The sequence below is a fragment of the Eptatretus burgeri genome, chromosome 14, assembly GCF_056783735.1.
Source record: "Eptatretus burgeri isolate ZD-2024b chromosome 14, Ebu_testis_v1, whole genome shotgun sequence".
NCBI classification, from domain to species: domain Eukaryota; kingdom Metazoa; phylum Chordata; class Myxini; order Myxiniformes; family Myxinidae; genus Eptatretus; species Eptatretus burgeri.
In genome coordinates this window covers 44,597,875-44,622,389 of record NC_140974.1, presented here as the reverse complement: position 1 = coordinate 44,622,389, position 24,515 = coordinate 44,597,875, and the positions used below count along the sequence as shown (strand labels likewise).

The following is a 24,515-nucleotide window of genomic DNA, read 5'->3' as shown; positions in this document are numbered from 1 at the left end:
AGTTGAAGACCACTCTTTGATTGAAACACCATCCCACTGAACTTTTGTTTTTAGAAGTAAATGTATAATAAATCTGATGTCCCAACAATGCTTGGCTCTCTTTTGATGAGAAAGCTTTCCATTCTGTACCACTTACTAGCTCAAAGCCAGAGCAAAGCTCCGCACTCCCATTAGTGTGGCAGAGGTCTGATGAGGCATACATCATAGTTTTAATGTGTGCTGCATTCTAAAACAGCAAAGCATTAGTAAAGCTCTCATTTTTGTAATAATAAATTATTGATGAGGAAACTGCCACAAACTGCACCTCTAGTCTCACTTTAGTTGCAGAATTATGCAAATGTTTGTGAACTTGGAAAATGGTGGCTGCTGCTTCAGCTATTAAATACACCATCATGGTCCTGAAACACCATATAACGCACATTTTCTCAACAGCTAGATTTTTCTTGCCTCTCTGCTAATTCGTGGTACATAAGCCATCACAAGCGGCACCTCTTCACTTTATTTTGCTTTGACGTGAAGTGACATTTCATGAAATAGGAACTAACGCATGTGGTTGCATTGCAGCTGTCTTTGCGGGTAGTACGAGGTCTCCAAAGTCTATTTCAAGAATTTTGTCAAACTTTAAGGCATGTAAGGGGAAAACGGGGAACTTTCCAGAACCAGTACGCAGCAGGTTGTGGTGAAAGGGCTTTATGACCAAGTGACGTTGTACATTTCAAATGCAATGATGCACAGACATCATCAATGCAAATTGACTGTGAGTGCTGCTCCAAAACACCAGCAGGGTGGAATTTACATTTTGTTTAAAGTTTACATTTTGTTTATGTAAAAGTTTACATTAAAGTACATTCTCTCTGTTTAAAGTTTACATTTTGTTTGTGATTATTATAATAATTGAAGACATTGCAGGGACGGATGTTTTCGGTGCCACCCGTTCTGTGACTGTTATTCTCAGGATGTACAATTGACTTCATCAGGGATTTTCAGTCCCAATTTGTTTTTTTTTTTGTATTCATCGAATGCAGTTCTTTTTTTTCTTTTGCCGCGTCGTTCTGTGTTTCATTGTAATTGGTAGTACGCTGCTCGATGTAATTATTTCGCTGTACTTTCTGTCTTTGATTTCCTCCAATACATCAGTTTTGCTTTGCTCAGACAGTTCTGTCGTCGGTGAAAGTGTGATCAGAATATTGTCACAGAGTACTTCTCCCGCAGATGACCGGCGTAGTTATAGTGCCAATTTTGGGGGTTATAAATTCGAACGACTCACGGCAGATAGGTCACGCATTTAATGTTATGAGGTTTAGTATGTCACACTCGTCCATATGAGGGACATTCTTGATTTCCATCCATCCATCAGGACCATACTCTGTGCAGAGCATCGGTGCTGCTGAAGCAGTCGCCTTGGCTATTGGGCACAATCCTATTGCACTTGGCTATTGGGCTATTGCGACGGGTCACCACTCCGACACAGGATACCAGCAAGCTGGCACTCATTTTGCCGACCTCGGAAGGATGGCAGGCAGAGTCAACCCCACCTGGTATTAATTCAACATATGAGCGGGATTTGAACTCAGGATCCTAGGATCCCAAGCCCACCACCCTAACCATTAAGCCAACAACAGTCATATTCTTGCTTTACCCTTAATTAATTTAACGATTTCCCCCAGAGATGTCTAATTATTCTGAAGAAAATGATGCAAGAGACTGCAAGGGATGGCGGATTGCAGATGCGGCTCACTCAATCTTAGGAAAGAATGGTTTATTGATTAAAAAGGATGCATGAACGAGATACATAAGTAGAAAGATGTAGCGTGATGAAGACAGACGATTAAAAATGATAATGATTAACAATAAATAAATAAAGCCCTAAAACACAATGAAACTATCCCCTCAATGGCACACTCACACACTCACACACATGCACAAAACCAGGTGAGGCATTTTGAAGTGTTCAGGGTCATTGAGGGACGGCATGTAGAGGAGCAGAGTAGGCACAAACCAACCAGACATCACAGCAAAATCACAGCAGTCGAGCATCAACAGCATCTCCAGCAAGAGAGAGCGAATCTCGCTATGGATGCACTGATATCCTCTCCCTCCCCTCTTTTCACGTGATGTCCTTAACCGAACTAACTACAAGTCAACAACTCTGCTTCCACTGACATACATTAACAGGACAACATCATCTCAACATGAAATCCTTCACACATGTCAAAATGATGATGAGCACATGGTCCATGCAGAGGCTTTAAATTTTTACAACTACCCTTTAACCCACACATGTAGCAGTGTTATTGTTTTTAACCCATTCATGAATTAATTGAGCCTTTTTTTTTCCTTTGCATTTCAAGTTGTTTATTTTAAATCATTACTTATGACATTTTATTCCTTCTCGTACGCTGTGTGCTTGTGGTTATCCAGAGATACGCTTGGTGATAAATCACTGTGATTTCTAATAATGTAGACAGAAAGTGGCTGCGGCATGGCCATCTGTACGGTGAGAAAATTGCTGAACAGTTTATTGCTTTACCTTGCAATGGTCCATCTGGTTCCCATAGCACAAAGGCCAGAGAAGGCAAAATTTAATTTGGTTGTTGTGGAGATGAAGCCATTGGTCCTCCTGTGTCAACCCATTGGCTTTTCAGTGAAAGCCAATGTCTGTCGTTGTCTGTGTGTTGTACTCATGATGTAATAAAATTTGTGGAATAGCATGAATATGTATTTTTTAATCCTGGTTTAAAATTGCCATTAGAGGTCTGTTACATTGTGACGTCATTAAACAGCACCTTTCTTATATCTTTAATGGAATACAACCCATCTTGTGAGATTAGTTAAACTCTGCATATCGAACAAAAGGGTTTGTGCGTTGCGTCACATAACATAGAGTGATGGTTAAAAGTGTGTGTGTGTGTGTGTGAAGCCTATGGGATATAGCAATACATGATTGTCTGCAGCTGATCGTGCTCGCCCGTCGTCCATCATCAATTTATTGTTACGCAGTTAATGGCAGGTTGGTTACTCGTTAAAATGTATTCCATTAGGAAGCTCGGCATCCATCCATACATGTGTGGCATGCTAGGCAATTTTATAAACACATCATAGATTGTGTACAATTTATGAGGGAAAGTCAAAATATTTCCCATCTCAACTATGAAGAAATTGTCCTGTAGCAGGAGAACCCAGCACAGATGTGGCTCCTTCTCAATGCGGTTTTCAATCAGTCACACATTTTTCCTATTTGTGGGTGAGCTTCCTAATGGTTTAGGAACAGAAGTCATGTTGTTGGCTCTGGAAAACATTTTGGGGGAATTGGGGGGGGGGGACCGTTTGACTATTCCGAGTAGTTCTTGATTTTGGGATCTCAGATTTTAAATTCAAAGAGGTCACTCTTGGGAAGTTACTGTACACATGAAATTTTCACATCCCTTTGTTGTGGAGTCTCTGCATGGGAGGCTTGGAACCTATAAGACAAAATGACGATGCTCACTCGTGCCAACAGCCTCACAAAGCTAGACTGTGGTCTAGCACAAAGGACTGTTTGGTCGGGCTTGCTCTCCATGTGATTGCTCGGCAACAGTCACAAGCAATTCACGGTGGAGGAGAAAGAGGAAAGAGAGGAAAGAAGAACATTGATTTTGACAGAGTGAGGTTAAAGGTCAAATTTTGACTCTATGTCCTTGTGTACCAGGCTTTTATTCTGCCTATAGGGCTGTTTCCTTGTGTTAGCCAGGGCTCGGGTTAGAATCAGGACAGATAGGAATATATTTTCTCCTTCATCTTTCCTGGTCTGTATTTCTTGTTCTGCCAATGTGATTCTAATGGGGGAGTTAATTTGTGGATTGCTCGTTGGGAACAGGAACCTTGCCGGCTGTATTTGAGCTTCTTACAGAAGGTTTAACCCTTATGGTGGATGATGCTGCCTCAGATTTCCATGAGACAATTACTGAAGATCGTTCTGTTGATGGGAAATGCCTTATACATTTGATAAATCTGCTTGTATTGTTTTGAAACCCCCCTATCCCCATGGACCATGGGCTATAGTGTTATTAAATTTTATTTTTCTCATTATAGTGATGAGATTGATATAGTATGCCTCTGCAGTTTAGTAATGCGTATACCTTTGATCTGTCTAGCGTAGGTTCGATTCTAAACCTAACAATAAACTGTCAGACGAGTGCTTCACAGGCAGGGTGTTGCGTTCGCCAATGAATGTGCTATCCTTCGGATGGACATTAATTTGAGGACACATCTCCTACCCTCAGCTGCTGGATGTTAATAATTGCACAGTCTTTTGATGAATGTGAGACAAATGATCATGAGAAGGCCTACTTCCTAACCCACATCTGCATTCATGGTCTTTCAATCCTGACAAATGAGATCTCCTCTAACATCTCCAGAAATGCCCTCCCCTCCCTCCACTGGGGTATGGAGATTGCTATATTTCGTGCTTTTTTATAATGAAAAAAAAAATCCTTTTAATTTTAATTTGCGATGAAATAAAAAAAACAAATTTGTCTCAATTTGGATTGGGGGGGGGGGGCATTGTTCCCTCTTGGGTTCTATCCCACTCCTGACACCGGTGTTATGGTCGCAGGTCTCCATACATATGTGTGAAAATGAAGTCATTTTTCCACATAGTCTCCCGTCAACTGCAATCCACTTTAATGAGTGCAACAATCCAACTTGTTTTCCAGTGTCACTGCGGACGCAGGCCGACCATTTTGAGGCTTGTCCTTGTTATCGGTTTTCCCTCTCTTGAAACGTTTTGCGCAACTCACATCAATGGTAGAGTCACTCTACATATTATGTAAATGCCGACCAATATCCACTGGAGGAACCTCTTCGGCAGAACAAAATTCAATAACCGTTCTCTGCTTCATATGTACATATAGCAGGGCAGCCATTTTGAAAGCATGGCGTGATGTTGTCAAGTGACCCAACACAGTGCCACTCGACTTAAAATGGGCAGGAGATACAATCCATTCATTGTGATTCTGCATAACTTTCCTGCACCGCTTTTGTTACAAACTTAACTAGAACGGGCACTCATAGAGCGCATACCTTCGCCGCCACTACTTTTTTTGTTCTTGGTATGAGTGTGGGGAACTAGTTTCATATGAATGGTCTTATGACACAAACCACATATCTATAATGTCATGACCCCCCCCCCGACTTTCGGGGGCTACGGACTAAACAACAATCAACTCACGTCGTTTTGGCGAGTCTTCACTCGCAAGCTCGGTGAATACAACGTTTCAACAAGAGAAGGTAATCTCGTTTGATGCTGGTTTCATGCAAATCGAATAAGAATTGACTGAGTTATGCCGAAAACCGCATATTTTTCAAGGGCGTGACCCCCCCCCCCCGACATTTTACCCCAACCGGTGACATGTGTTATGACGTCATTGTGTCACAAGATTGAGCATTAAATTCTGAACATTTTGGTGCTGGGTTCATGTAAAGTGGACAAGAATTGACCGCGTTATGACAAAAACCGCATATTTTTCAAAGTCGTGACCTCCCTGCCCTTTGACCCCTAACCGGTAACAAGAGTATGGGCGTCATTGTGTCATATTGCAATTAAACAAGATGAGGCGTTGAATTCTGAACATTTTGGCGTTAGTTGCATGCAAATTGAATAAAAATTGACCGTGTTATCGTAAAAAGACGATTTTGACCTTTTCGTGACCTTGACCTTGACCTTTGACCCGAACGATCCCAAAATCTAATTGAATGCTTCCTGGCTAATAAGCAATCATCCCACCAAATTTCATGCAATTGGGTTTAATACTTTTTGAGTTATACGAATCACAAGATTACAAATAAATAAATAAATAAATAAACAAATACACGCCGACCAAAACATAACCTTTCGCAGAATGCGAAGGTAAAAATTGAAGGCATTACTTTCATACCGATTCTCATATATATATATATATATATATATATATATATATATATATATATATATATATATATATATATATATATATATATATATATATATACAGTACTATCGGACGCCACTATTCATGGGGGATACGTTCCTGAGAAATGCTGCGAATGTCAGGGTCCACGGATGTCGGGGCATTTTTTTAATTTTTTTATTTGCATGGTCTAGGCTCATGGAAGAGCAATTACACAGAACAAATCAGGACACAACATAACAAAGTGAACATCAAGAGAAAGGGAGGTTGCTCTCTTTAGCGAAGAGAATGCATCTAACGATGAGGGGTCAGGGAGAATGCAAAGGGTAGACAATTTGATTATGCAAGCAAAATGGTATTTAACCAGTTTGTGATTTGGTTGAGGTCTGAGGAGAGGAAGAGGCTGCTTGCTGCCTGTCTGTTAGAAGGATGAGATATGTCACGACAGAGAATGGAGTCATCAGCAAAATGATAAAGAGGATTTTCCAGAGTCATTGAGTTAATTGATGAAGATTATATCAATGATATAGGGCCCTAGAACATTGCCTTGGGGTACTCAAATTTTTCATAGTTTTAGGTTATGGACTGAGGATGACCTTGGAAACTATCTATGGATGTGAAGAATGACTGGAACTGTAGAAATTTTTTGTATTGCAGTACTTTCCCAGAGCCATGTTATCTCTGAACCCTGTTCAAGGTCACTGGGTAGATGAAATAACTTACAATGTGAATTTGCCATGAACTTTTCTTTTTTTTGGAGCTCTATAGGCACTTGATGGTGCCGTTACTTTAATGCTTGTATTTTTTACAGGTCATCAGTACATTATCCAAGTTGTCCCATCACCATGTATGTCAAGCACAAGGCATCCGGTAAGTTTTTTTTTTTTTTTTTTTTTTAATGGTCTAAGGCTGATAGAGGAGCTTATACATGTATGAGGATGGTTTAAGATTGATGTGGCATCTTATATATTATTTCCGAGTTTGTGGTTTCGTGTCGCGCTATCTTCGACTTTGTTCTGCGCTCGAGTAACGTGATATACGGCTTACATTATCTCAAAGACCATATGAGGTGCATGGTACAAAAAAAGAAAATAAAATGGTTCTGAAGCAGTGAAATCGTATTCCACTTACTGCATTAAAGTAAAATTACTACTGATACTCTGCATCAGTTCCTTTCTCAAACACACCCACCCCAACATGTCGCGCAGAGCGCGGGTTATGCTCGTTTTATTGTAAAACAAATCCAATAGTGAAAATTTCTGCACTTATATTGGATACCGTGAGCAAGTTATAAAGGAAGTGATCAAAGTATCCTGGGTAAAACCAAGATACTGCACAACAGGGATGTATCATTAAGTTCTAAATTTTGAAATTGGGTTACAAATTACATTAAACTAGCTGAAATTTATCGAAGACTGTCTGCACATTTTGTGATGCATAACTTTCATGCAGTTGTGTTTACATTGTTACAGAGTTTAAAATGCCCTTGAATTCGTGAGCGATCTTTAATGTTCTTGCATGTAACAAACTGCCGTCACTCAAACGAACATGAAAAATGTTGAACTTTTTTTTTTGAATTTTTTTTTTGAAAAAAAAAAGGAAAAAACAAAAAATGTTGAATTTTGGAGAATTTCCAGACTACCATCAGTAAAACTACACAATAAATGGAGCAGTGTTGGAACTGTGGAACATTCATTCTTACTCAAAATTCAATAAGGTTAGTGCAAGTTTAGTGATAAAGGATGAAAAGGCAACTTGTGTGGTCATTGCAGCAGAGCTGGAATGCTATGAGATGTAGGCAGATGATAAGAAAATTGACATGTGATGTCGAGACTTTATCTATCATTTCACATGGAGAGTCAATTGTGAGTCGACATGGAGGAGACATTCTTTGTTCCCACCACCCCAAAAAAGTCAAGTTTCAGCTTTCAGCTGGAAAGGTTATGGAAATAGTGATTTGGGTCTTCAACAGTTTGTTTCATCTTGAATTTCTTGAAGATGGGAAAACCATTGATGTATGGTACTACAGTGACGTGTTACATAATGAAATGGAATGAGCAATATGCAGACAAAAATTAGATATGCTTTCTCAGAGCATGACTTTATCGCACAATAATGCTCATTATCATGCAGCAAATGTGGTCACTTTTACTTTTGTTAATCTTTTCTTCTTTCAAATGCAGAAGATGGCTACGCGTACCATCATTGTTAGGGAGTGTGGCTGCGTTGCTGATGCAGTGCTCCCTGCAGATAATGGCAGTAAATGCTAATTTGTTCAAAGTGCCAGAGATAAATTGCTAACTCTTCTTGAAAAACACCTTGGGGTCTTTAATGTTCACCGACTAATGCTCGTTGTAGATGGTTTTTATGTGATGGATATTTTAATGTGCCAGCTACATTTAATTGACCTGACATGCAGCCATGTCACACAGAGGGTAAAAAGACAATAAACTGAAAGAGGGGCAGTGGGGCAATAGTTGGACATAATAAGCAAGGGAAGAACAAACTGGGAAAGAGGAGAGAGTTGAGGAGGGGAAGAAACATGGTACCAGTTGGAAAAGGAGTTTTCTGGCTCACCTGTGAAAATTGATCAAACCCCCCTGGTTACATAAGCTGAAAATCTCAAAACAATGAACCAGTCCAACCAAAACATATTAGGAGTCAAGCCAGAAAACTCCTTTCATACTTTTTATGCTATTGACCCATTGTATTATAATTTTGGAGTTTATTAATATTTTTTTCTGTTGCTCCTGTTGGCAAAATGAACCAAAAGTTTCAGACAACTTTGAACTCCTTCAAAATCGAGGCTTACACTCTTGCCCTCCCCCAATAAAAGGGGACATACTTTTCTTTAGGAATTATAAAATGTCAAATATAATTGATAGAAGATCAATCTATTTTTTCTTGTTTAAAATATCACACTTCTCCAAGTTGCGTTTCTATCTTCTTTCTTTGATTCACTCCAATGCTTTCATTTTCACAATACCTTTCACAATACTCCTGAGATTAACTCATTAAAAACTAGAAGGGCACTTGGTAGAGCTCATACCTCCGATACGCAAAGCCTGATCCACGAGAACATATCGGGCCCAATACATTTTTGAAATATCAGGCTATACAGTACTATATCGGTTTTGGCCCTATCTCTCAATGGTGAAGAATCACCTTATAAATTAAATACCTCTCTTATCTAGATACAGATTCGGATCTTCCCCAAAATCGAACTAATTTGTAATTGCCACACACCAAATATGTCCACCAAGTTTCATGCGAATCCGTTGACAACTTTTTGAGATATCATGTTATATATTGGTTTTGCACTATCAATGGTGAAGAATCACTTAAAAAATTATCAGATCCGGATCCGAATTTGGATATTCACCAAAATTGAATCAATTCTTGCTTGTCACAAGCAAACTGTCCACAAAATTTCATCCGAATTCGTCCACAACTTTTTGAGATATCGTGCACACAGACAGACAAACGAAGACAAACAAACAAATAGACAGGCATGAAAACATCACCTCCTTCGCTTTTGGTGGTGGAGGTAATGATGTCATGTGAAGGTCAACAAAAAAACCCCTTTATTTATTGATAGCAATATTTATACAAGAGATTATAACCTGTTAAAGATTTATATTTGTTATCTGTAGCTCATATTGGTAAAATGAACCTAAAATTTCTTCATTCGCGGAGCATGTAATGTATAAGTCCAGGAAACCATGTCTTAAATATTGTAATGGGGCCAGGTTGGGTACAATGGAACTTGGTCCTGATCATGTCAGAGTTAAACTCCATTGAATAGCCTTGGAGGGGAGGTAAATCTGGCTCAATCATGCTAAATCGTGCTCGGGGTTACCGTTACTAATTTTATAATTTACCAATAATTTGGCCAGAAATAATTTATAATGCTGGATGCACATCCATAATCCAAATGATCGCAAAGGTAAAATAAAGTGTTCTCTCGCTTGTTCTGATGAAGAGTAAGGCCTGAAACATCATTTTAAAACTTTTATTCAAGACAGATGAAGCATCATTTAAGGTAATATTTACGTATTCTTACTTCCTTTGCCACCAACGGCGATCACTATTTGTGTGCTGAAACTGGCGATTGTATTCGTGAATGTAATGAGTGAAAATGCTTGGGAAGACAATCAGCTATATTACATGAATGATCCTGACAGTACTAATTGGGGTAATTACAAGACAACTGCTCTAAAGGCCAATTGGTAATTAACTGCCTAATTAATTAATTAACCCCCCTTACCCCCTAATGCATTTTCAGCACAATATGAACAACGTTGTCATGCCTTTTAATCCATCTTCTGTTTATGCTTCTTTAAAATGATATTTCCATCTGCAATTTTTTACAACATCATTCATCTTGAATTTAGATTTCTTCTAATTGATTCATTTTGCATATTCTAATTATGTAAGTCTTTCTAAGAGTTTTGCTTTTGGTGAAGAAGGCACTGTGTTTAATACTCATCCACAATACCTTGAATAATAAAAACTACTTTATGATGTAAATTTATTGGATGATCATTCCTTCAAAGTATGATTAAAACACTCAATTACAACAGCTTTTCCCTCATTTGACGTACTGTAGAATTTAATGTTATTGTCTTTATGAAAATTCATCAATGTTCTGTTCTTTAACGCTGTTCCTTCACCTTCATTGGTCCACAGCTTTTTAGGCTTCCCTTTGCTTTTCTTAAGGACTTGCTTGAAAGCTTCCACGATACCAACATTTATTTTGTTTTACAGTGGAACGACCGACACATATGTTGACCTTAGAATTAATGATGGTTAAGGCACATTTTTAATCTGTATGATTTTGAAATTTAATCAAATAACCCAACCGAATTGTAATCGATCATTTTAGAATATATTTTTCTACTTTTAATCTCTGTGATTATGGGTTTATGTAATTCATCAACTAATTGTCATTTTGTTTTTTCCTCGGTCTTCCAAGCAAGTTGCATGACTTCATCAGAGCTTAAACATTGGAACAGAGCATACTTTACGTGGAATTCCCAAGCCCCGGTCTCAATTTTGCCCCTATTCGTTTTTTGTACAATAAGCATCTAATTTTTGTCTTAATGTTGGGTTTTGCATCAGAGACAGATAAAGAGTATTTCCCTCTCAGTTTCATAGTTTTTCATCCATCGTTATGCTGTTACTATAATCAATAAATTGTATTTCATACAAATTTCATCAACACTATTTTTAGGTCTGCTCCAGTGCTTAGGATTTCCATCTTCGTCTAATTTCTTATCGACCTTTGTTCCCAATCACACAAAGAATACCCCAGTATGTGCAATTCTTGAGAAATGCTTGTTGTAAATGGACTTCCACATTTTATAACTCCTGGATATCATCACCTGTTCCATGTTTCACAATTTTTTTTCCATAACAGAACAGGCTTAGGTTCTTATACCTTTATTACTCTTAGTGTTAACATATTGTTACTATTCGTATTTTTTTAACCTCCACCACCAAAGGTGGATGGAGGTTATGTTATGAGGTTGTCTGTCTGACTGTCCCCGTTCATCCGTCCATGATAGGATTTTGTTACCACGATAACTTAAGAATGGCGAAAGGGATCCAAGTCAAACTTGGTATAAGTATTTATAATGATCTAAAGATAAGCTGATTATTTTTTGGGGTCAAGAGGTCAAAGGTCAGAGATCCCGTTCGGTAAAAATTATGTTACCATGCTAACTTGTGAACCAGTGATGGGATTTACAAAATTTGCATAAGACACAGGGTGAACAGAAACCTTAAAAATGAATAAACAAGGCAGTCATCTATCACCCCCATCGACAGGGCATGCACGCACGTACACACACACACACACACACACACACACACACACACACACACACACACACACACACACACACACACACACACACACACACACACACACACACACACACACACACACACACACACACACACACACACCTCATCCATTTATAGTCGATGCTCACATTTTACTCAGCAGGTGATCAAGTCTGGCAATTCTACAATTCTATTTATTCATTTACATTATCGGCTATTCTGAAAATGTAATGTAATTTAAAGGATTGCTTCTTTTTTAGTTGTATGCAGCATAAGGCTGTGGGGTAGCATCATTGGCTGATGGCACGGCCGAGCCGCTGATGCAATGCCCTCTCTTGGTTTGGGCAGGAATTTGGAATTTGGCCATTGTGTCAGCGATAGCTCGTCTACTCTTCGCGAAGGACACCATGGGGTCTTTAATGTCCATAAACGAATGTCGGTAGATGGGACGCCTGTTTAATGTCCATCCAAGGGACAGCACACGCATTGATTAATCACCCTACCTGTGAAACACTGGGATAACAGTTTATGCGGAATAATAAACTGGCCATAAGCGGATACTAACAAGCGAGATATCAAAATAAGGAAACTCTTCACGACCCACAGATTATTACACAAAAATCAATGCATCCCAAGAATGTACCTGCCGCGACGAGAAATAGGAAGCAGCCTGATGGAAGTCAATCAAGTGCACAGAATGACAACTGTAGGATTGACTGAGTACGTGAAAAGTTCAACGGACAACAGAATCCAATTTGTACGCAAACATGAAGACAGCACGCCAGAGAACGTGTCCATAACCCACCCAGCAAAAAATTATGAAAGACAGGTGCACATGGAAGATATCACGCATGAAACCGAAACAGCAACACCTACAGCCCCAACTATTGCAAAAAAGACAAAAGAAAAAGAAAAACCAGTCACCTGCAGGGTGACCCGTATCTTGCCAAAAGGTGACCACGTGTGGCTTCTTTAAGGTCACACTGAGGTGAGCAGAGCTGCTATCCACCAGGAGCGACTCCTTGAGGAATTTCTGCCTACGAGAGATTCCGATGAGAATCGTTCTACAGAGTAACCATGAAAAATATGCGTTTGCCTCACAACGTCACCAAATGACGTCATAATGTCTCAAGCTTGACACATCTAGAAAGCACTCATCGAGGTGTCCAATTTGAGGTATTACACGATATGGTACCTAAAATTTCAAAATTTGACCTTGGGGTCAAAAACTTTCGACCTCCAGCGCTAAAGGCCCAGTCACATCTTGACGTTTTAGCCAGCAATGGCAACGTACTAAAATGTATATAAAACGCTGGCTTACGTTGAACTTTTGATGTTTTTTTTTAAAGATTCGGACATATTCATAACGAGTTGGTCGTATGCATAACATATTAGTAACGGACACAGAACGTTTCGTTGTGTTATTGATAACTTATACCAACGAATGCTTAGCCTGTTGTCGGCCTTCCCAACCCATGCCCAACGATAGTCTAACTTATGCATAGCGCACTGCACGTATCGCCGACGATGACGTGACATAGCTTATTAAAAGGTTGCCGCGCAACGATTCACATCATAACCGCCGTAGAAATGGAAGTGTCAACATTGCAGTCACACCTTGGCGATCTTGCCAGCGTATGCCGACCTCTGAAAAATGCGTCTAAAACGCTGGCGCACGTCGAATACGGTATGGGTAAGTTTGGTATCCGTGAATAGAACGCTAAAGTATGCTATCATACGTCGTATTAAGTGGAGTACGTCTTGTAATTATAAACGTGTTAAACATTTTACGACGTACTTGCCGTATGACACACATTCCACATGCGATGGGAATAAGTTGTACGCACAATATGCGAACGTTGGCACACGTCGACAAAAGTTACTTGTAAGGTGCTCATAAGTCGAAACACTCAAGGTAATGGTTAGCGTCAGTGTTCCAGACTCCCTGGGGTTTTTTTTCTTCTTCTTCGGTATGATGGTGATGTCGACACTTCGATTTCTAGTGCGGTTATGATTTAAATCGTTGAGCGGCAGCCTTTTAATTATATTATATTATAACCGCAGTAGAAATCGAAGTCTCGACATCACCGTCATACCGAAGAAGAAGAAAAAAAAAACCCAGGGAGTCTGGAACACTGACGCTAACCATTACCTTGACGTGTTTCGACTTATGAGTACCTTACAAGTAACGTGTGTCAACGATCGCGTAACGTGCCTACAACACGTTACTCATAGGTTAGCAATACGTTTCGGGTACGCTAAACATTACCTCGACGTGTTTTGACTTATGAGTAACTTACAAGTAACGTGTGTCGACGTGTGTCAACGATCGTGTAACGTGGCTACAACTTATGGCCAGCGTTATGCGGAACGTGTGAGTCATACGCTGGCATAAGTCTTACAATTTCAAGCATGGAAAATTTGAGGACAACCGAAAAGTACAACGTTTAAAGCCAGCATACTACGACGTATGGCAGTGTTTTGCAGCGTGCTCTCATTGTTATCAAAACTTACCCATAACGTATTCGACGTGTCCCAGCGTTTTACACAAATTTTCCAAAAATCGGCATAAGCTGGCTAAAACGTCAAGGTGTGACTGGGCCTTAACCATGAAGGTCAAGGCTGATCGCCACCAAAAATTAATCAGTTGAGCGCCAGACCATGAATTATATTCCCATGAAGTTTGAAGACAATCCGATCAAAATTACTCAAAAAATAAGGGTTTCGTCAACTCCCCTGATTTGCGACAAAGTGACCTTGACCTTGAAAATTTTATGCGCTGAAAGGGTCCTCTATAGGACTCTGATATGCGAAGTTACAAATATTTCCAATGATAACTGTGCTCTGCAGAGTGATCGATACGTGATTACAGACAAAAAAAAAACAAAAAAATAAAAATAAAAAACATACAAGCTGACTAACATATCTTGCAAAAACTTCGTTTTGGCAAGATAATAAAATGAAATACCATCAGATATGCACTGACAACTGGGAGAATGACAAAAGAGCAGGAAGGCATATAAGAGAGTTGGACATATTGTGCAGAGACAAAGAAGGCTCTTTGGAATGGCAAAGAAGAGGTCAGCTCAACTGGGATGGAGAACGAATCATTATAAATGCCCAAAACCAAGGACACTACACCAATGGCTTTAAAAACAAGTTGGTACTCATAAAATGTATACCCTGTGCAGTATTGAGAAGGACTTGTTGCGAGCCAACTGTTTTGTTTTTTTAAAGGTTTTATTTTTTATTTGATCCAATATGGCTGCCAGACCACATGACCAATGACATCATCTTTATCAAACCATATTTCCCATGAGTAGTTGATCAATTCGTTAAATTTTGCATTGATCGGTTAAGCGATGTGTGTTTCTCCTACGAAGATTCTCAAAGATTTTCCCTTCAATCCAATATGGTTGCCAGACCACGTAACACATGATGGTCATTATAATGAAAATCCTGTTCAAATTTTCAAGTCAATCGGATAAAAATCGACAATTTTAGAAATTCCAGCCTATGTTGACCTTTTGGCCCATGTTGACCTCAAACTTAATTGGTTGTTGAATTAAATGACCAAATACTGTTCAAATTTCAAGTCAATCAAATGAAAATTGCCATTTTTATAAATTCAGTCTATGTTGACCTTTTGGCCAATGTTGACCTCAAAAATAGTTGGCGGTTGAATTTGGTGACCTGATATGCCAATCCTGTTCAAATTTCAAGTCAATCGGATGAAAATTGACAATTTTAGACATTTGGTCAATGTTGACCTTTTGACTGTTGACCTCAAAAGAGCGACTGCGATATCACAAACTCTCTTCCTATGGTATCCAAGGCCATCTCCACTCATGGCTTGCAGACTTCCTCTCATGTCACAGCCAACATGTAGCCCTACATGGAGTTCTTTCATCCCCTCTTCCTGTCCAGGCTGGAGTTCCTCAAGGTAGCTTTCTGGGCCCCGTTCTTTTTCTGGTTTTCATCAACGATCTCTCCGACTCTCTGGAAAATCCTCTTTATCTCTTTGGTGATAACTCCACCCTCTGCCGTACCATCTGTCATCCTTCAGACCAGCAAGGAGCAGCTTCTTCGCTCTCTGCAGATCGAGATAAAATCACAAACTGGTCCAACACATGGAACATGTCTTTCAATCCAGACAAATCTCACACTCTCACTGTGTCTCTCCAAAAGGACTGTTTGGACCCCCCCCATCTATTTTCTCAACAATCCTCTGGAAGAAGTCCTTTCATTCAAGGTTCTGGGTCTCACTATCTGCCATGACCTTTCCTGGGAAAGCCACATGTCAAACCTGGCCTCCAAAGCCAGTCGCCGACTGGTCATCCTTCATCGTGCAAAGTCCCTCCTTGGCCCACCTGAGCTCCTGACCACTTACAAAGCTTTCGCCTGCAGCCTGATGGAGTACTACTCTCCCCTCTGGGCTGGTGCTCCTGCCTCCCACCTTTCTCGGCTTCACGCTGTGCAAACGAAGGCATTTCGGATCATTGGTATCTCCCGTGATGAGGCTGAGTCTTTGGACCTCTCACTCTCTCACCACAGCCACATTGGTGGACTTTCTGTCTTCTACCATCTCATTTCCAGTCTTGGGTCTTGCCCCCCCCCAGCTTTGTCTGCAATATGTCCCCACCATATTTTCGCAGGGCGATCCAGGTCCACCAACAACCTGCATCTGGTAAAACTACCAAAATCATGAATCACTGCTCATCTTCACTCTTTCATTCCTCTTTTTTCCCCGCCTTTGGAATAAACTCCCTCACTCTCTTCAATCCCATTCTTCCCTCCAGGCCTTCAAAACAGCTGTTCACCACCACCTCTTATCTTCCCCCATCCAAAACCTCGATCTTTTCTACCCCCGTTAATCCACCCCAAACCCACCTCCTTCAAATTCCCTGCTTTCTTTCCTGAAAGTTCCCTGTCGTGTAAGGTCCTGAAAGTCCCTGTGGTGTCCATCTTGTATACCCCGTGTACCCTGCTCCATCCCTATCCGGTCCACAGATCTCCTAATGTCTCTGTTCCTCAGTGTTTTGTCTTTCCCTCTCCCATTCCCCTTGTCTCCTGCCCCTCTTGTTGTGGGTTGTGGGTTGTGGGTTGTGTGTTAGCTCTCATATGAGCTTCGACAATGAAAATAAAAAATCAATCAATAAATAAATAAACGGCACATGTGGAAGAGCAGCAAACCAAAGCAAAACAAGCAAGGTGCTGCCACATATTCACCAGGGAAAGAACGAGAGCCAGACACCAGCGAATCAAAACCAGAGAGAGCTTGTCTAAGAAAAAGGATCTAAGATTTAAGAGCAAGGACCGGCTGAGCCAAAAGAATGGTAGAGGACTGACTGATCAAGAGAACAATAGAGGATGGACAGGGCGAAGAGACTGAAAATTGCTTTTTAGGAATGCATTTTTCTGTGTGTATATAAAAATATATACATATATATGAACAGGATAGAACCATCATAAATATATGTGGAAAAAATTACAGACCCAGACTGGGAACCAAACCCAGGTCCTTTGGCAAATGATACCAGTGATCTGCCATCTGGGTACCACACCAGCTGAGCAACGCAATTCTTCCACATATACAAGTGCCACTCTCTTTCCCCCATTGCTTCTGGGGCACTCTGCCAACCATTGGAGCAGCTGGGACCTGCTTTCGAGAGGGTCTTCATTTATTGGCGCGTATATATCTATCTATAATTCCAGCAATCTCTGTGTGTGTGTGTGTGTGTGTGTGTGTGTGTGTGTGTGTGTGTGTGTGTGTGTGTGTGTGTGTGACCGCTGTTTCTTGACAACCACTGGTCTGATCTAATTGAAACTTGCCAGGTATATTAATGGGGACCTGAGTATGTGCCTTTTCAAGGTTTGATATTAATTGGACAAGTGCTTCCCAAGTTATGGCCATTTATTTACCAACCAATGACATGACACGTTGCTGCGGCCATTTATTTACCAACCAATGACATGACACGTTGCTGCATAGGCGTGGCCGATGGGGAAAGGGCGCCATTTAGTTACCTGTCATTGGTAACTAAATGGCCCCCTTTCCCCATTGGCCACGCCTACACAGCAACGTGTCATGTCATTGGTTGGTAAATAAATGGCCATAACTTGGGAACTACTTGTTTTATTAATATATATATATATATATATATATATATATATATATATATATATATATATATATATATATATATATATATATATATACCAATCATGAAAGGCTACATCAGGTAAGCCCTTTGCCATTTCAAACCCTTCCCATAGTTCCTCCACAGCTGTAAAGTCGTTCACAAATAGTACACACATGAGAATCCCAATGCTGCACACCTCATTAGCTGCCAGACCAGTTTCATCGCATCAGCGACAGCGCCGACAGAAACAGGCACCACTGAGGCTCCCAAGCATGTACCATGTGTAAATGTCAAAAGGACCCAACAGATAATTGAAAACACAAAGACCCACACACACACACACACACATCTGTCACCTGTGAATGGAGTGAATAACGCATTAGCTCTCAGCTAATCAATTAAACCGAGGTGGTTAGGATTATAAAAATAAGTTGACTCCTCCCATGCTGACGGATGTACTATTACAAATAGCCTTCTTCATCTGCTGCAGACATAACCACGTGTGGTGGCAGTGACATCACGGCGTTCGGCTCAGGTTAGAGAACTGCTTTACATCATCATTTCTCTCAACCGCATTGCATAACGATTCAAGGTTGTGCATGGTGAAGCGAGAGATGATGTTTCCACATCGCAGGTGGTGCTTATTTCTCCCTGCATGGGAGGCGGTTCCGGCACTCTCACCGCTCACAGTTTGGAGTCACTCATTGATTGGTGTTCATCCGTAAGAGTTCAGTCGCAAGTGGATGGAAACTTTCTATGTCGCTCTGATAATGCCCGAATAAGAGTGAAACCAGTTGGTAACTGCTATTAGTTCACTTGTGACAGCTTCTGACATTATATATTGGGTGGTCGCTAGACTACCCTTATTCTCAGGTCTTTGGGTGGTCGCTAGACTACCCTTATTCTCAGGTTTTCCATCTGTCTGTATGTATGTTTGGGTGGTCGCCAGAGTACCCTTATTCTCAGGTATTTGGGTGGTCGCTAGAGTACCCTTATTCTCAGGTTTTCTGTCTGTCTGTATGTTTGTATGTAATGGACAGCTCTGGAGGCCAGAGGAGTCAACTGATTTTGATGAAACTTGACAGGTAGGTTCATACCAGGATCTAGTTGTATGCTTTTGAGCACCGTTGTTATGGACGCCACCGTTGCCGAGCAACGGGACTTTGAAATTTTTGAAAATCCTAAAAAAAGGATTTTTTCGAAAATCAAAATCGGCTTCGAGGCTTTTATGCGCACTATAATCAACCTCTTTGTCAAATAATTCAGCCCGATCCGTCAAAAACTGTATGACTAGTATGCAATTACGTAGCGACCACCCATGTCGCCTACCGGCTTGTCTGTTTGTTTGTATGTAATGGACAGCTCTGGAGGCCAGAGGAGTCAACCGATTTTGATGAAACTTGACTGGTAGGTTCATACCAGGATCTAGTTGTATGCTTTTGGCACCGTTGCTATGGACGCCACCGTTGCCGAGCACCGGGACTTTGAATTTTTTGAAAAAATCTGAGAAATATTTTTTTTTCGAAAATCAAAAATCCGCTTCCATGCTTTTATGCCCACTATAATCAACCTCTTTGTCAAAAAATTTCAGCCCGATCCGTCAAAAACTGTATGACTAGTATGCAATTATATAGCGACCACCCATGTCGCCTACCGGCTTGTTACATTTACCACTGCTGTAATTCGCGCTGTGCGATGCTCTTGTAGGAGCCGCTGACAAAATCGTGTGTCGTGGTTGTGACGTCACGGCATTCGGCTCACGTAGGAGGTCGGAGAATGGCTTTATATATATAACATTACAGATAGATCTTTGGTGTTTTTTCTAAACATATTTTCATTCTAATTATGTATAATATTAAATCAAAGATAAATTTTAGCTTCATTTTACCAACAGGAGCAAGAGAAAAATAATTTTGAAAAGTGCTAAATTAGCCTTGGGAATCAAATAAGGGATAAAAAAAGATAATCTGTTAATTATATTACAAGTTCCACTAATATGGTCTGTAATCCCTATTTTTTGCTGGCAGACCATTCCCCCAAGAAGAAATCACTGACTGTGGTGAGGACATATACAAAAGTCTGGAGGAAATGGCTGAGTAAGTGCTTCTCCTAACAAAACTGAATGTGTTTTTTTACCTGAATATGAGCGTGATACTGGCACAACCACCTGGCACAACAATCCTAATTAGCTGAATGATCATGCTTCCCAATAAAATCTGTATGGTGTTGTAGTTGGGAATTGCTTCACCAAATTTTGTGAGGTTTGATTCTTTTGATCACTCATCCCATACTCTAAGAGGTCATACATCTCATGATCACTCATCCCATATGTTCCATAATCACACTTGGAATGCAAAAATGTTATTTTCTGACCACCACCCATTTTCCTCCTTATCCTCCTCTTGTAGGGCCCATGCATCCATACATCCCTGCTTCCCTAACTCCCCCTTTCCTTTTACTTCAATTCACTCCTAACCTCCCCTTTGTTTTGTTCCATCCATTTTCCCTACTTTTCTTCAGTGAGCGGGACATGGAGGATGCTGATGATCTGTATGATTGTGTCCCATGTGAGGATGATTGTGGTGACATCTACGATGACGTTATGAAGATGGAAAGGCGAACTCTTCCAGTATGTTTTTCTTGAATAGCATTTTTTTTGTCCTTAACTTTGAGTATAGCTTCTGGCTACAAGCCTATCTGCTGATACACCTGCCACTTTCTCTTCCTCTGTCTTTTTTATCTCTGTTTCTCTTGTTTTTGTTTGTCTTGCCTTACCCTGCCACTTGTTCTCTGTCCTGGTGCTGGTTGGTCCAGCTTGCTGCCGATAATGGATTCCCGTCTCTCTGCCCCACGTTGCAGAGGCGGCTGGTCCTGGTAAGGCCTTGTCTGCCGGTTCCCATTATGGCTATTTTATATTTTAAGCTCCCAATTGGGCGTCAGCCCAGCTGGAGCTTGTATTTTATTTTGCATGCTCTTCGTCCATTGGTGTATCCGTGCATCTGTGTGTCTGTCTCGAGTCTCTAGTCGAAAATGACTTGACGTATTTCTTTCATATTCAGCACATGTACACAATAATATCTGTGGATGAGGCAGATCAAATATCTGTGGATGATTGAGAATGATTTTGGGATCAGAGCTAATTTGGAATTTTACAATATATATATATATATATATATATATATATATATATATATATATATATATATATATATATATATATATATATATATATATATATATATATATATATATATATATATATATATGGGCTTGTGTGAACCATTATTTATTTATATACACTTCACCATCTATGATATATCATGTGTGATGATGGTAAAATGTATGTAAAAGTATTTATATGCACTTTACATGCTTGGTGTTGGCTTAATGGTTAGGGTGGTGGGCTTGGGATCCTATGATCCTTAGTTCTACATCCCACTCGGCTGTTGAACTAATATCAGGTGGGGTTGACTCTGCCTGTCATCCTTCTGTCTGCCATTATTGGCAGACTGAGATGGGAAGGACTGAAGATGAGGTCGGCAAAGTGAATGCCAGCTTGCTGGTATCGGAGTGGCGACCCAACCAGGAGTGTGCCCAATAGCCAAGGAGACAGCTTAGGCAGCACCAATGCTCTTCACAGAGTATGGTCCCAATGGATGGATGGATACACTACATATCATCACACATGACCAACCCACAACTTTGAATTATTTATTTGTTTTTATACATTTTACCACCTCTGGGACCAACAGTCAACTTTTAATTATTTATGACCATATATACACTTTACCATCTCCACAACCAACATACCACATTTAATTACTTATTTATATACACTTTATCATCCATGATACTTGCATACCATCTTGAAGTATTAAATACTTTTATACGCCACCCAAGAGTACAAGGACAGGATGAGGGCCAGGTATGAGCAGCTTAGCGAAGAAGCCGAAAGTTTGGAGGGAGAGTGGAAGAGGTACAGAGAGGTGTTTTGGGGTATTGCAGAAGTTCTTTGTAAGGACATTCATCTTTTCCATGGGATGAAGTTGGTGAGCTGGAGGGTAAACATAGAAGGTATTCTGGGGAGCATGTTGTATGCAGATGATCTGGGTGTTGTGGTGATGAGTAAGCCGAATATGCAGGAGGTAATGGAGGAGTAGAAGGCAGCATTTGGGAAGGATTGACTGAAGATGAGTATGGAGAAGGCTAAGGTGATGTGGGTCAGGAAACAGAGAAAATAATGAACATCATGTTAGAGGGGAAGGAGATGAGACAGGGAGATGTGGCTGAGTTCCTCGAAAGAGGGGGAAGGGGAGGAAGTGAGTGGGGATGGTAGGTCGCAGGCAAAGGTGTGAAGGATGGTATGGGTGGGTGCGAAGTTGTGGAGGAGTGTGGAGGGAATAATGGCAGACAGAAAAATATCAAGGAAATTGAATGGGAAGGTTCTGGTGTCTTGCGTAATGTCGGCCTACCTTTATGGTCTAGAAACAGTGGTACTGATATAGAGACGACAACAGAGGCTGCAGGTCTGCAAGAGCAACTGGTGAGAATGGATGAACTGAGGGAGGAGATTGGTGGGTAAATAAGCTTGATGGGAAGATTGGTAAAAAGCTGGCTGAAGTGGGCTGGACATATGGTGTGCATGGGGTAAGAGAGAATGGCAAAGAGAGTGGATAGGTTGAGGGAGCAAGGTAGGAGGACAAGAGGTATATCACAGCTGAGATGGGAAGATTGTGTGAGGAGAGATATCAATAAGGTTGGGATGGTTGGAGAGTAGAGAGAGTTGGTTGGGGACAGAGTGAAGCGAAGGAATATCATGGTCAAGGAAGGGCAGAATATTGATACCATTGAATGACAATAAAACGTATTTTTAATTTATTTTTGATGACAATACTACCACCATAGTATTACTTCAGCTAACTGTAGTAAATGTGTAAACTGTAATTTAGTTATACAAGAGTCAATGCTTTATTACTATAGTCAACTGAAGTTCATTATAGTTCACGACAGTAACTACAAATTCCATACACCACAGTAGAACAATGGTTACCTAAAAACAGTATAACTAGAGCAAATGGCAGTGGCATTGTCACAACTTTTGTTTAACTGCAGCGTGTTTTTTCCTGGGAATGCAAGTCTATTTTAGCCTCAAAAAACTTTTTTTCTCTCACTGTTCATCATGTGGTGATGTTGATTCTCATATTCACAACTCTATTATATCATATATATATATATATATATATATATATATATATATATATATATATATATATATATATATATATATATATATATAGATAACATTATATATTGTTATGATTGTGGGAGTAGATGGAAGAATCTATAGGGAATATAGCATTGTGCAGAGTTGCTTGGTTCGTTGCCGAGCAGGAGGCATCTCAATGTAAGGAGGGAACATGTGAGCTTAAGTGTTACATGTCACCACATGAGGGGTGGTGTGGCGTTAATTATCCTCGGGAGTAAGAATAAGTTCCCCAGTATGTGAGTGCCCTCTGTGATTTTTCCCTATGTTTAAATTTCAAGATTGGCAATCAAGGTGGGGAACGCGTCCCTGAAAACCACAACAAATGGGCAGAAAGCCCCGCCTTCCAAGGTTGACAACAAGCAAAGTCACGCCCCCGAGGGATGATTGATGGGCGTGATGTCAGAAGCTAGCCGAGCAAGAGAAGCCCCGCCTTCCCAGGTTTGATGTGAGCAGGCCAAGCCCCGGAGGCAGAGGATATAGGTGTGATAAAAGAGAAAGGTTGGCTGGCACATTGTGAGAGGCTTCTGACTACTGTATAGGGCGATATATCGGCGTGATCGAGGTCAAAAGGAAAGAGGCTGCACATTTTTTAGAGGAAGAAGGAGTTGGCTTGGCGTTTTGAGAGAGCCATGATCAGAGAGTGGAGGCATGAAGTGCATTGTTTGGAAAGGCGAGAGCAGAGGTTGAACGCACGCTGAAGAGGATGACATGGCCATCGAATTAGTGTTGAGGCGGTTTGGCTCGCGTGGTCAGGTAAGATGCTGGCCTTTTGCTTCTGGTCGGGTGGATCGGATCACGATCGGAGCACCCGAAGCCATTACATGGGGCTTTGAGGCTTGATGTAGAGTGCCGCTCGCGGATTGCCTTGCGTGTGTTCATCCCGCCACGAGAGAAGCGCCTCTATTCCAGTTCCACAAGGATCAGCTCTGGGCCAAGCTAAGTTCAGGAATAGTTAAAATGGAAGGTTTTTCTTTTCATTTTGTGTCCCCTTTGTCTGTATTTGAGTCTGTGTGGGAGGCGCCTCGACTGTAGGATTTATTTGCTTTATTGTTGTTGTCATTAGCTTTTTGAATTGTTGTCCGTTGTAAATATTCATATATTTTCATTAAATGTATTCCTTTTACGGCACTGTAGCCTCGTGCTGTCGTGGTGCAGCGACCCTGTGCTGTGTGTTCCTCATGGGTGGATCGTCTCTCCACCATTACACCCTGTCAACATGCGTGCATTAATCTCCGAGTCTCAGTTGTAGCCTTCAAGGGAGAAGCTTTGCCATCCATCCAGGTAGGGTTTAAAACCCCTGGACATGACAATATGATATATATATATATATAT

At 40.7% G+C, this 24,515-nt stretch overlaps 1 protein-coding gene across 5 annotated transcripts in view; it reads left to right on the top strand.

Moving 5' to 3' along the window:
* LOC147013066 (guanine nucleotide exchange factor VAV2-like) overlaps positions 1 to 24,515 on the top strand; it is a 151,894-nt gene that overhangs the window by 20,959 nt on the left and 106,420 nt on the right. For 4 of the 5 annotated variants that reach the window (XM_085854562.1, XM_085854560.1, XM_085854563.1 and 1 more), the window contains exons 4-7: positions 6,739 to 6,797; positions 19,945 to 20,013; positions 20,438 to 20,546; positions 20,732 to 20,791. In XM_085854562.1, coding sequence (XP_085710688.1) covers positions 6,739 to 6,797; positions 19,945 to 20,013; positions 20,438 to 20,546; positions 20,732 to 20,791 — 297 coding nt within the window. The remainder of the gene's footprint in view (positions 1 to 6,738; positions 6,798 to 19,944; positions 20,014 to 20,437; positions 20,547 to 20,731; positions 20,792 to 24,515) is intronic. The other variant, XM_085854564.1, reaches the window with a different exon arrangement.